At 37.5% G+C, this 13,309-nt stretch overlaps 1 protein-coding gene across 15 annotated transcripts in view; it reads left to right on the top strand.

Annotated features, from left to right (window-relative positions):
- SUGCT (succinyl-CoA:glutarate-CoA transferase) overlaps positions 1 to 13,309 on the top strand; it is a 339,720-nt gene that overhangs the window by 4,914 nt on the left and 321,497 nt on the right. For all 15 annotated transcript variants that reach the window (XM_069812412.1, XM_069812467.1, XM_069812380.1 and 12 more), the window contains exons 4-6: positions 4,279 to 4,364; positions 5,142 to 5,192; positions 10,914 to 11,034. In XM_069812412.1, the coding sequence (XP_069668513.1) occupies positions 4,279 to 4,364; positions 5,142 to 5,192; positions 10,914 to 11,034 (258 nt within the window). The remainder of the gene's footprint in view (positions 1 to 4,278; positions 4,365 to 5,141; positions 5,193 to 10,913; positions 11,035 to 13,309) is intronic.

Here is a 13,309-nt window from a genome sequence, read left to right as displayed (position 1 = left end):
GAGTTTTGAGAATATTTTACATCCTAGTACTATTTCTGGCATGGTAGAGAGCTAGGTATTAGTAGGTTTGCTTATACACGTATGATCTGTTTGCTTAAAGCTTAACACTGTGCTCCACATATGTGTGTTTTGATCAGAAGTAGTCTGTGTCTATATTTAGAAAAGAGTGTGAGAAAGCTGAAGTTGTAAGGTCAGGCAACTTCTTCAGATATTAATGTACAAACCGGTTCTGAGTCACCCCTTACAAAAGTGCCTTATTCCATCACTCAATACTAAATTGATTTTGTTTGAATTGTTTGGACTTTGCTTAGATTTTAAATTGGGCTTGTGAATGCTTAGGTGTATGGTGTTTCTTTGTAACGTGGTGAGAGGGTTAAAACAGGGTTTTAGGTGTAGTGTTTGACGTGTAAAATTTGACAAACATACAAATCCTTCCAACAATTAGTTACAGAAGATTTATGGAAAACACGTTTTTCCCATTTGGGAATTCAGAATCTTCAGCTCACTTCCCTTTGAGCCAACATGTCTTAAATAATTTTAAATGGGAATACATTTTACTACTCAGGATTAGAATACTGATAAAATGACAGGCACTTTAATTTTTGAAACAGAAACTCCACCTTCTATTTTCATCCTTACTATTACAAGGAAGAAAGGTAATATGAGTATTTAAAATATATATGTGTTTTGTTAGCACTGCTTTTGTGTAATACCATACAGATCTAGTGGGGTTGGCAAGCATTTTGACTGGTTGTCCTGGTTTCAGCTGGGATAGAGTTAATTTTCTTCCTAGTAGCTGGTATAGTGTTGTGGTTTTGGATTTAGTACAAGAAGAATGTTGATAACTCACTGATGTCTTCAGTTGTTGCCAAGTAGTGTTTAGACTAAGTCAAGGATTTTTCAGCTTCTCATGCCCAGCCAGCAAGAAGGCTGGAGGGGCACAAGGAGTTGGGAGGGGACACAGCCAGGGCAGCTGACCCAAACTGGCCAAAGGGGTATTCCATACCATGTGATGTCATGCCCAGTATATCAGCTGGGGGGAGTTGGCTGGGGTGGGGAGTGGGGGTGGATTGCTGCTCAGGAACTAACTGGACATCAGTCGGCAAGTGGTGAGCAATTGCATTGTGCATCACTTGTCTGTCTTGGTTTATATTTCACTCTTCTAATCTTCCTTTTCATTATTATTATTATTATTATTATTATTATTATATTATTGTCCTGGTTTCAGCTGGGATAGAGTTAACTGTCTTCCTAGTAGCTGGTACAGTGCTACGTTTTGAGTTCAGTATGTGAAGAATGTTGATAACACTGATGTTTGCAGTTGTTGCTCAGTAGTGTTTAGACTATAGTCAAGGATTTTTCAGCTTCTCATGCCCAGCCAGGGCACAAGAAGTTGGCATAGGACACAACCAGGGCACCTGACCGAAACTGGCCAACGGTGTATTCCATACCATGGGACGTCCCATCTAGTTTAGGAACTGGGGGGAGTGGGGGCGGGGAATTGCGGCTCGGGGAGTGGCTGGGTGTCTGTCAGTGGGTGGTGGGCAATTGCACTGCGCATGATTTATACATTGCAATGCTTGTATTACTACTCTTGTCATTTTATTAGTGTTATCATTATTAGTTTCTTCTTTTCTGTTCTATTAAACCGTTCTTATCCCAACCCATGAGTTTTACTTCTTTTCCTGATTTTCTCCCCCATCCCACTGGATGGGGGGGGAGTGAGTGAGCGGCTGCGTGGTGCTTATTTGCTGGCTGGGGTTAAACCACGACAATTTTTTTTTTATTATTTTTATTTCAATTATTAAACTGTTCTTATCTCAACCCATGAGTTTCACTTGTTTTTGATTTTCTCCCCCATCCCACTGGGTGGGGGAGGAGTGAGTGAGTGGCTGTGTGGTGCTTTGCTGCCAGCTGGGGTTAAACCATGACACTGGTAGAGTAGTTTTAATATTCCAGTACAATTGCAGCTTGTTAATTAAAAATTAGCTTGTCAGAGAAATCTTTCTTTGGAATTGTGCAAAGTGATAAAAGTTATTTTCTGCATGAGGTAGTTGTATCTTTAAAGTCTGGGATCTGATATCCCTGTGTAGGTGGAGATGGGAGTTCATTGGAAAAGGGAGATTTCTGAATTTGCATGCAAATCTTCATACTAGTGCTGAAAGTGTCTGAGGTTAACAATCTTCAAGTGTGTGTTTTCAGATGCAGAAACTTGTGTAGCTCCTTCTGAGTCTGATTGGACTCTGGGTCATTAGCTTTATAAATAGTACTTACTTTATTTTTGTGTACTTTAGCATAACACAATTTTTTTTTTTTCCACTCAGCACATGTACTTCTTATTCAGGGTTGTTGAGGATTGGGTAATGGTAAAAAAAATGCTTCATTCTTATGGAATAGCTACACTTGTTAGTTCGTGAGACCATACAAGAAGAATAACAAATTGCATGGCATTCAGTTCTTTTTAAGAAATATTCCCTGCATTTGGCTTTCAGTTTTATGCATCATTATGCATTTGAGGCATGTAATTATGCCATAGCAGCTGCACGTTATGTCAGGTATTTTTTTTCCTTCTTTAAGTTTCCATATTTTAAGTTTCTCTCATTTGGTATTATTAGTTTTGAAAAGAGCTGGTGAAGGTACTTACACACTTGAAATACTAAAACATATTACATTCCATATATTTTTATTTTAAATAGGAAATATTGAATGTTTGAACATTTAACAAAACATTGAATATCTAACAAAAGTTTTGTCACATCAACCTATGGGTCATCCTTAATCACTCACCATTGTTTCAAACATTAAATTTCAAACATTTTCACTTTTGTGACAATCAATTACTGCATCAATTTTGTACTATCAGATGAGACTGACAGCGGTATTATTCCAAGTATTTAGGTAGTAGGAATGGAGCAGTGTCAGTGGTTAAGTATGAAGTAATGGTTTTGGAGATTTGCATTCCAGCTCTGAGTTTTGTTTTGTGAAGAAGGGCAGCCTGAGAATTCTGAGTTTCAAACATTTTAGAATGTGAGTGATCGGCTCTTTACGTGAGAGGATGTCTACTTTCACAGGAGTATTAATCCATAAAGGATAGTAGCCACACTAGCATCCTACATGGAAAGTATTACAGAAGTGTGTTGTTTTGAATGGCTTGAACTGGTAACATACAGAAGGGAGTATTTTTTTTTCCCCAAGCTTCCTGCTTGAACCAAAATTGTTCTTTGAGACACTAAACAGGACAAATGTTGATGAATAATTTATATGTTTGTATAACTTCTGCCACAGTTGATCTTAAATGACTGTAGACTTTGTATTACCATAGTATAATTATGACAGTGGCTATATTGTGTAAGACCAAAGGTCCTTCAGGTTGTTTCTGTACCTATGCTAGTATCAAAGAGTCTTCTGTGTTGCCTCGCTACAGAAAGTTTTCACTTGTGAAGTTAGCAAGTAGATAAAAGTCTAGATATTGAAATAAATCTAGGAATGTGCATGCTTGCTAGCACTTGGGATCATGATTATATCTGAATTTAAATTTAGCTTTAATTCTAATTAAAATAGATTGCCAGTCTTTGTGACCTTTAAGAAAGGTTTAAACTTGGAAATTAAGCATAAATGATACAGTGACATCAGTGTCTGCAGCAGCTGTAATGCCATCTTGCCTTTCTGTAAGGCAGCAGCATATCTGGAAGGGCTGGAGGTGGGGGATTGTACCAGCTATAGCAAGTGCTTCTTTTTGTTGGTGTTCTGCAGCATGCAGCTTAAGAAGTTATTGCTGATCAGTGGTATCTTGATGTTGGGTTCAGAGCGTTTCAGGAATAGTTTGTTAACCATGTGCCCTCTGTGACTTGATGCAGGACAAGAGCTTCTACTAAATTCTTCCGGATGGCCTAAAAGAATGGCATTGTAGTTCTGCTTTAAGTTAAAAACAAACACTGTGCCCCGCCCCCCCAAACCAAAAGGAAAACAAAAAAACAACCCACAAACAAAAACAACCAAAAAACCCACAAATACATTGGTGGTGTGTGGCTCTATTAGTATTTTGAAGCCTAAAAGTAATCCTGGCACTAGCAAACGCTATGTTCACTTTGCTTAATCACATTCACTTTTAGGTGGTTTTTTTGAAATAAATATCCTAAAATATACATATTAAACTAATTTTTGTTGTGCCTGCTAGATGAAGCTTAGGTGGTTTAAATATGATGTGGGAGGAAAACTTTTTATTTGTTGGCAGTATAATATTGGGCAGCTATGAAAATGTGATGGTATTTCTTTCAGGAGCTGGTGATGATACAAGAGCCTGGGGCCCACCTTTTGCTGGAACAGAAAGTGTTTATTTTCTCAGTGTCAATAGAAATAAAAAGGTAAATGGAGTGTGGTATTGAACATTAGCCTAAGTTTTCTATAATTACAACTGAAGACATAACACTTTGATTCTTAATGTATGTAACTGAGCAATAGTTAAATTGGCCTTAAGTTATGAATAAATTTCAGGAGAAGAACAAAGAGTTCTTTTGAACAAAGAAGGCTGCAAACTTCTGGTGTGGTGCTGTGGTCAGCTGAGGCAAATTCAAAAAGCAAGAGTGGCCCTGCCAGTCCTCAGTTGCTGGTACAAATTGACTGAAAATTAACCCTGTTGAAATTAAGGGTTATTTTATTTGAAGGATCAGGTTTTTCAGGTGCATCAACTCACCTGATCTGCATCAGCTGGAGCTGGAGGAGAGCAGGCATCGTACCACAGTTAGGTTGGCTAAAGCTTGTGAAACTTCAGGATTAAGATGGTTTCGTGACATGTCTGAGCTGTTTAATGGCTTGTTGTTATTCAAACAAATGATTGTGGTGTCCCCACATGTACTTGCAGTAGTAGGTGCTGTGCAAACATACAGTGAACAGACTGCAGTGCAGCTCCCAGCTGCACATTTGTCAGGCTTGTTTTGGTGCTTCTCTGATCCATTGGTGAGACAGTTCACTTTGTTTTACCAGCAGAATTTTTTTTGCAGGGGGAGGTGGGGTCTGTGTTAAAATTTACTTAATTGATTTAGCTGTGGTGTGAAACTTGACTGTTGGTTATCTCTAGAAGAGGCTGACAATCACCAGAAGGGCTTTTACATAAATTACTGTTGTTTTTTTTTAATCCCCAGAGTATAGCTATCAACATGAAGGATTCAAAAGGAGCAAAGCTAATCAGAGAGGTATGTTTTGATAGCATGCAAACTGTGCCTGTTTTGTATTGTTTTGATCCTAAGTAATAAAGAATAAACTCTGCATTTCAAGTATTTATTTGATATCCGATAATTAAAAATGTGTGCAGTAAATTTGTTAAATTACAGTATATAGCCTCTGTACTCTGATTTTTGGACTGAATGTTCAGTGTAATTTCTAATGATTATAGATATAAAATCTACATGAAAATGTCATCAGAAGCTTCAAATGAAATATTGTGAGGAAAAGGTCATAACAGACTAGTGCTTTCCTTTTACTGTTGCTGTATTTGATCTTGCTGTAGTACTTCATTAGAAAGAGTCAAGCTGGACTGATCTAATGAAGTCAGTGAGCAGCTTACAAAGAGGAGATAGTGGGCTCCAGTATTTGCAGGTTTTTGAATGTTATTGTGTATTCATGACTTCAGTTGCTGTGCATATTTCTGAGAAATACTGTCCTGTAGGTCAAACTTAATATTTGTTTTCTTGTTCAGAATGTAAGAGTCTTTTAAGGGTGATCCATTTTTCCATTGAAAAATTAATAAAAACATCCCATTCCACATTCTGTGAAACTTGTGCTTTGTCATCCCTTTTTATTTATTGAGAAATGTAAGACCTGCTACTTGCTAGTGCTCTGTTTTTAACTCTGCAGTACTAACGCATTTAAGAGGGTGAGCTGGCTTCTGTTAGTTTGTTTCAATATCAGTTCCTATCACTTTTTCACAGTGAGGCTGTATGTGTCCTGCAATAAGTGGAATTTATCTGGTAGTATTTTTTGTTGGGAATATTGCATGAAATGGAAATAGATAAAGTTGTCTGATACTTTTGACCTTTTTTCTTCCCTGTCAGCTTTATATGGAAATCTTTGCAGTTTATAAGCCAAGGATTCTGCAGTACCTTTTCTTTTTGCAGAACAGAACCATTTATTGTTGATTTGTTATGAACCTGTATGTTTGTCTTCTAAAGGTTTTGGAAACAGACACTGTCATTTGGAATAGTTTTGCATGGTATAATACAGATGTGTTTCTGGATAAACTAGTGATATTCTAAATAAGGGCTATAAAAAAATGTTCCTCTTGCGTAAGAAGGCTAGCTTGTTATTTGATCTTTAAAAATGGTGAAAGAAAAACTGTTTTATGCAAAATGTCCACTGATTCCGCATGTGTGGGCTGGACTTGTTTGAAGAGTTAAAGGCAGCTGGGCCTATGAGTCAGGGTGAGCTGGATAAAAGATGGCTTCAGCATAAGCTTCTTATGTGATTGCCACTATTTGTGGCTAGGAAGTTCCCCTTGTCTCATCTTGACATTTGTACAGGAAGATTACTGCTTGATTCTGGTTTTAAATCTATAACTTTCTGCCTGCAATATGGAGAACCTTTTTATGGTCTGTGGAGTTGAATGGCTGGTGACTTAAGAATTTGCAATATAACCTTTGTGCTTGAGGCTCAGGTGCCTGGTTGAGTTCAAATCCCACATAATTTTTAAATCAAAGCAGCAACTTTCTTCTCCCTCATTTGTCATGCAAGACATGAGCAGCATCCTCCCTGCCAGCTCAGTGCTGGGCTTCCCACCCTTTTATTACTGGTAAGATCTCTTGTATCACTGTAATGTAGAGCAGCCATGATGCTGAAGATAGGATAGCTGGCAGTAAGAGTACTTAGAGATACAAACAAACGCTTCCTGCCAGCAGCAATATTAATTTTTCCCTTAGCTTGATGTCACTGAAATAGTCAAGCATGTATGAGAGTTAGTTCCTAAGATGTGACATTATGGAATTTCCAGTGAGAGAACTAACTCTAAGTATTTACCATGCTAGCTGTGGCAATGAGGAGATCTCCTGTGACAAAGTTGTTTCTTACAGTTTCTATCCTTTATATTAAAGTTGCTTTCATAACCACTACAGCTTTCTGTTCCTTAAATCAAGGGCATGCCCATCTGTGATATAGCAACATTGTGGACCGAAGTGATGAGGCATTATTGAAATGTGACTCTACTTGTGGAGTTGTTCATTGTTCTGCTTGATTTAGAGTGATAGTTTTTGGAAGTATTTGGTGCAGAGGTCTTGACATTCCCTTATTGCATCTCAAATGGAACCAGAATATAACTTCTTCTGTTTGGCGTTTTATCAAAAGGAATATGTAAAGGGAAGTTATCTATAACAGACTTTTGTCTTCACTTGTCTCCTGGTAACATCAGGACAGGTGTGTATAGAATTGAGTGTTACTCAGCAATTTATTTGTTACTATGAAAAGTAGCGTTCGTGTCTGTAAAGTAATTGATGGCAAGAAGAAATTCAAGTTTGTGACACTAGTTACTCATACATAAATAAGAATTGTCTCCTGAGCCTAAGCCCTACAAAGAAAAGTAATAAGGTTATAATTTTTTTATTAAGAAAGGTAACATGGTTAGAATAAATTTTGTTTCTCCCTCTCGTAAATTCCATATAGGTAGAAGAGGGCAAATCTCAGAATCTAGAATCATATTAAAAACAAGGGAGTAGAGAGTCTTTAGGTATATGACAAAAGCACAGGCTTGATAATTCAGTCAGTAGTATCAAGTGAGCTGAAGAAATCTGTTAATCAAGAGTCCCGGCTGGTTTTCTTCCTTTGGCACAGCACTACAAAATACTTGTCCAAGGGTCTGCTCTTTCATAATTACATGATTACATGATTCCCACAACATTTTTCTTTGGTCTTTTTTATGTTTCTTTATTCTGTGTCACTTGTAGCCCTGTCTTCCTTACTAATGCTTTTGGCTTACTGTTAACTGCCTTCCAAATATTTGTATGTCTTCCTGAATGAAAATTATTTTTTTTCTCTTCAGTGATGGTATGCGCACCAGTCCCATGCTCTGACATCCTTTTGTTGTAATATGGCTCAATATCTCTTTAGAGCATTATTCAGCAGTTATTGTCAGAAGCTCATTTTAAGAACCTTGAGGATGCCTGTGTCTGGAGTATTTAGCCTTAACTAATTAACTTTTCTCTTTATTCATGAAGAACTTGGGAGAATTCAGTTTGCTGGGAGCTGATGGCACTCCTTCTTCCCTTCTATTACCTTTAGCTGATAGGTCAGCATGTCTCGTGTGCCTTCTCACTTGATAAAGCAAACTATTCACACACGCACACAAATATGTGTGTGTATGCACATTCTCCTCTGTGTGGAGCTTTTGTAAAAAACAAACACCACCCCCCCCCCCCCCCCCCCAAACCCCAAACAAAACTGCCAAAAGGTATGAATAGTTTGCTTTATAAAGTTAGTAGCATCATTATTTGTTACTCAATTTAATGACTACTTTGGCATGCATGATGCCTTTTTTCTTTCCTGAGGCATAGACATTGAGCATATCAGTGTCCTATCTGGAATACATAGTATTCCAACTCAGGTTTGCGTTGTATTGCTCTGTTAGTAGAGGTTAAAATACAGGTGATATGTTCAGAGGACTTCTAGGACATGAAGTGTGAAATTTCATTTGACAGTGGACTTAAAATCCCATTGAGACTGAAAATCCCTTTGAGTTTTAATAACATACAGTTTGTTTGGATCAGAGTCTGAATTCAGTTCCTCACAGTGGCAGAACCCTGGGTACCTATGCTTGGTTCAGTGAGCATCAAAAAAAGTACTATACAGGGTGCTGCCTTTACACATTAAAGACTATTTGCAAGTGTCATGAAAACTTCAGTGGCAGAGCTGACAGCACTTGTAAGATGTCTTAGAAATTCATGTCCATTTCTGAGAATATATACATAGCTAAACTGGGCCCAAGTCATTGTATCCCCACTTAGCACTGCTGCTGTCCCATGTATGTTGCCAAGTCCAGGGTTATGGTGATTTTTATGTTACAGTACTGTATGTCATGCTTTATTCCTCAGTGGCTTCTAGGAGATGATATTTCTTCAGTATGAGATGGACAACAACTCTTAAACCATTTTAGCCCATACAATCACTGTAAATTGAATAGATTATAAAATACCAGTGAAAGCAATACACAAATTGTAACTGATTTTGTCTCTTGAATGAATTAAGCTAAGGCTGTAGTATTATTAGTTTGAAGAGTATTTATGTATGAACTATGAAGGATTTAAAGAGAAAATAAAACCCCCTTAAGTTATTTTTCATAAAGGCATGCTATTAAAAAAAAAAAAAGCTTACCCCTATTGTGTTCCCCTTACCTTACTTTGGTAGCTTGATCTGCTGTCCTGCATAGAGGATTGGGACAGCTGTAGATCTGTCTGACCTACTTCTGTTTTTACTAGCAAGTGCTTTAGCTCTGGGGAAACTTGGATCTTCTTGAGAACCTTCCTGTAACAAATGCCTGGTTTTTAATAACTTCTGTGAAGTTATGTTCTGTTCACTTCTATGGAATCATGAATTAACAAACCAGCCAGCTGTCCACACTGAAATCCTGCAATGCTTATTAAGAATCTGGAGACTGTTTTTCATTTTACTGTAGTCCTACAGGTTCTTGACATAGCCACTTCAAAAATACTTAATAACCTGTTTTAAAATGCACCTTTACTGCATGCTAAACTTAGTTTCTGATTAATGTCACTTCCATGCATCCAGTTAAACTATTTAGAAGTTGTGTGCTGCCTTGTCTGAATAAGAATTAGTTTCTATCTTTCCTGTTAAATACTTGCTGGCTTGGCAGCTTCTTTGACCTTAAGTTCAGCTGAACAGCCTACATGCTAGAACAAAAATGATTGTGATTGCTGTTATGATGACACTAGTTTATAGAACCTGGTCTAATATACTGTATATATTAATCAGACAGTGACACGGTAGTTTCAGAGAATGCGACTGATCAGCTGCAAATAGCATTAAAAACCTAAATGTTGTAGGTTATGCTTAAAAATGTGTGCACAAACATGTGTACCTGTAAGGGAATAGTTTGTTAAATTCCTGGGGACAGGAACAACCAAGGAAAAAAACTCCAACTCCCCCAAGGCATACATTTTTCTTTTAATATGTAGTTCTCTTGCTTCAGGAGTTCTTAATTAGTTTTAGTCTTATTGAAACATGTAGATGCGTATCTATTTATAATTTTTATAAGAAAAAAAAGTAATTTAAAGCCATCAAGTTTATATGATAATCTTTACCTTCAGTAGATTTTTGGACTAGGTCATTCATTTATATGTGATGGAGAAAGTCACATTGCAGAGCTTGACAGCACTATTCTAATTGAGGTGACTATAAGGTGTTCATTTTAACTTAATAAAATTTTTGGGCTCCCTATTCTGCTTCTACATACAGGAAGTGAGATATATGGCTTCTGTTACAGTAATTGTAATCGATGATTTTAAAATGAAAAACAATTTATAAAATTATTTCTAAGGTGGAGAAAGTGTGAAGGATAAAGATGCATTCTTTCTCCCCGTCCCCCCCTTTCTCAAGTTAAGTGCAGGTATAAAGGTGATCATTGTTCTGTAAACTATTCTCAAGTCTTGGGAAATTGATGTGATACTGATAATATATTACAGTTTTGTCTAGTCACTTTAGGTTTTTGACAGTCTTCTTTCTAGATATGCAGCATCTCTAATATGTAGTTTGCAGAGATGCACATTCTAACAGGCCAAAACCAGGTTTGTAAGTTTTCTTTTGTCAGAAAGACTAGAGCCATTTTGATTAGTGACATTTTTAAATGAAGTTATGTGAGGAATTTATTGAACTTTTGGAAGCTCATTAACAAATCTTACTCCTTTTCTTTTCTAAAGCTTGCAGCAGTGTCTGATGTTTTTGTGGAAAACTACATCCCTGGGAAACTGGCTGAAATGGGTCTAGGTTATGAAGACATTAAAAAGATTGCTCCTCACATAGTGTACTGTTCAATAACAGGTATTTTAATTTCAATTACTTGTTTTCATTAGTTCCTTTATTCTAGTCAACTGTCATAAAAGTGATGTGGTAATATAGAAGTGTATTATTTTGATGTCAGTTAAGGTAAATTGAAAGACTAAGTGAGTTTGACTGTTCAGTTCAAAAATAGGTATAGAAAAATTGGGAGGCAGCAACCAGTTCAACAGTGGCATTACCATGCCAGCTTGGCATGTTCCTATTGATTTCAAAGGAGCCAGGATTGGCTGGGCTCCTTGGATTTTGCTTTGAACTAGTTGAAAACTCAGATTATTTTTAGTCAAAAAGTCAGAATTTGTTTTTCCCAACGGTTTTACTGTATTAGTTTACATATTGCAGGTTTCCAATCTGGTAATCTCAGTGTTCTCTACTGCCCTGAAGCATCTCTCTCTTCAGAATTATGCAGTTTTATGTTCATGGAAGTTTTATGTTACATTGCTACAGTCTATTGCCTGGTAACTGAAATGGTAGAAGAGTTGTAGGTACTATATAAATGCTGGGGAGAATGAAAAGAAAGTAGACATACGAATATCAGGAATTGCATACATGTCGAAATAATGTTAAGTCTGAAAAATTGCTTAAAAAAACCCAACAAAAAACACCCCCAAAAATCTTGATCAAGCACTGAAATTAAAGGATCTGTGCATGTAAAGTCTGCTGTTAAAATACAACTAAATTAAAACACGGAAGTTACAGGTATTTTTAGACTGGTTTAAAATCTTGGTTACAAACCTGCTATGCCTCTGAATTTCTGAAGAATAAATGGCTTTGGCTTTTTAGTTACTGCGTATTGATGTAATTTGATAGGAACCAAACAGCTTTTTGTGACATATTTATCACGTTTGTGTGGCAAATATCTGAAGAAGTCAAGAGCAGAAAAGCAATTATATCCAGGGCTTGCTGAGAATCTCTTTGTTTAAATACATTTTTAGGTTGGTCAGTGGCTGGGTACCACAATTTTTTTCACATTTGCTTGTGTATGTAATCTCAAAACTGGAATTTGTTGAGTGGTTTTTGCATTTTTTTGTTATTTAGTTGCTGTACCTGTAATTGATGTAAAAGAATAAAAATTATATCCAATTTATGTGAGGTAGCTTGGCCTGTGATTTGGTAAATCTGTTTTTCCATTCCCACTACATGTCAGCTTTTGAATGTTTTTGTATTTTACTGATAATAGACAAAAATCTTGCTTGAAGTGAGGGCCTAAGGAAAGGTACTATTTAATTTCACAGAATCATAGAATTGTTTAGGTGGAAAGGACCTCTTGAGACCATCTAGTCTAACCCCCTGCTCAAGCAGGGTCAGCTACAGCAGGTTTCCCAGGACTGTGTCCAGCTGGGTTTTGAGTATTTCCACAGCTGCTCTGGACAACCTGTTGCAGTGTCTGATCACCCTCACAGTAAAAAAGTTTTCCCATGTTCAGGAAAATTTGTCCATTGCCTCTTATCCTGTCAGTGGGTGCTACTGAAAAGGATCTGGCTTCCTCTTGCTCATTCCCTCCCACTGGGTATTTATATACATTGCTTAAGATCCCCCTGAGCTTTCTCTTGTTTAGGCTGAAGAGTCTCACCTGTCTTGCCTTCTCATCATGTGTCAGATGCTCCAGTCTCTTAATCATCTTTGTGGCTCTGTGTTAAACTTGCTCCAGTAAGTCCATATCTGTCTTGTACTCGGGAGCCCAGAACTGGACACAGTACTCCAGATGTGGCCTCACCAGTGCTGAGTAGAGGCAATCTCCTCCCTCAACCTGCTGGTGACACTCTTCCTAATGCATCGTGAAATACTGTTGGCGTCCTTTGCTACAAGGATGCATACTTTTGTATGTTCTGTTTAAGTGCTCCCCGTCTTCCTCCACTGAAGGTAAGTTTTCCTTGCTGCAGACTTTCTCTCTAGTCTCAGGGACCTAGGACTCCTAAAGCCCATCTTTCCTGGTAAATAATGGGGCAAAGGTGGCATTAAATACCTCTGCTTTCTTCATGTCCTTTGTCACCAGTTTCCCTGCCCCATTCTGCAGTAGGTCCGTGTCTTCCCTAGTTGTTTTTCTGCTGCTGATTTGCTTGCAGAATCCTTTCTTGTTTCTCTTCTCATCTTTTGCCAAATTCAACTTCAGATCAGCCATGGCTTTCCTAACCATATACTTGCATGATCAAACAGCAGCTCTATACTCCTCCTAGGTCACTTGCCTCTGCTTCTACCTCTTCCACACTTTCATCTTACTGTCAAAACAAGGTGGAGAAAGATCATACAATTTTGCTGT

The sequence above is a fragment of the Haliaeetus albicilla genome, chromosome 2 (assembly GCF_947461875.1).
Source record: "Haliaeetus albicilla chromosome 2, bHalAlb1.1, whole genome shotgun sequence".
Taxonomy (NCBI): domain Eukaryota; kingdom Metazoa; phylum Chordata; class Aves; order Accipitriformes; family Accipitridae; genus Haliaeetus; species Haliaeetus albicilla.
Note: the sequence above shows the minus strand (reverse complement) of the source record. Positions and strands in the feature narration are given on the sequence as shown.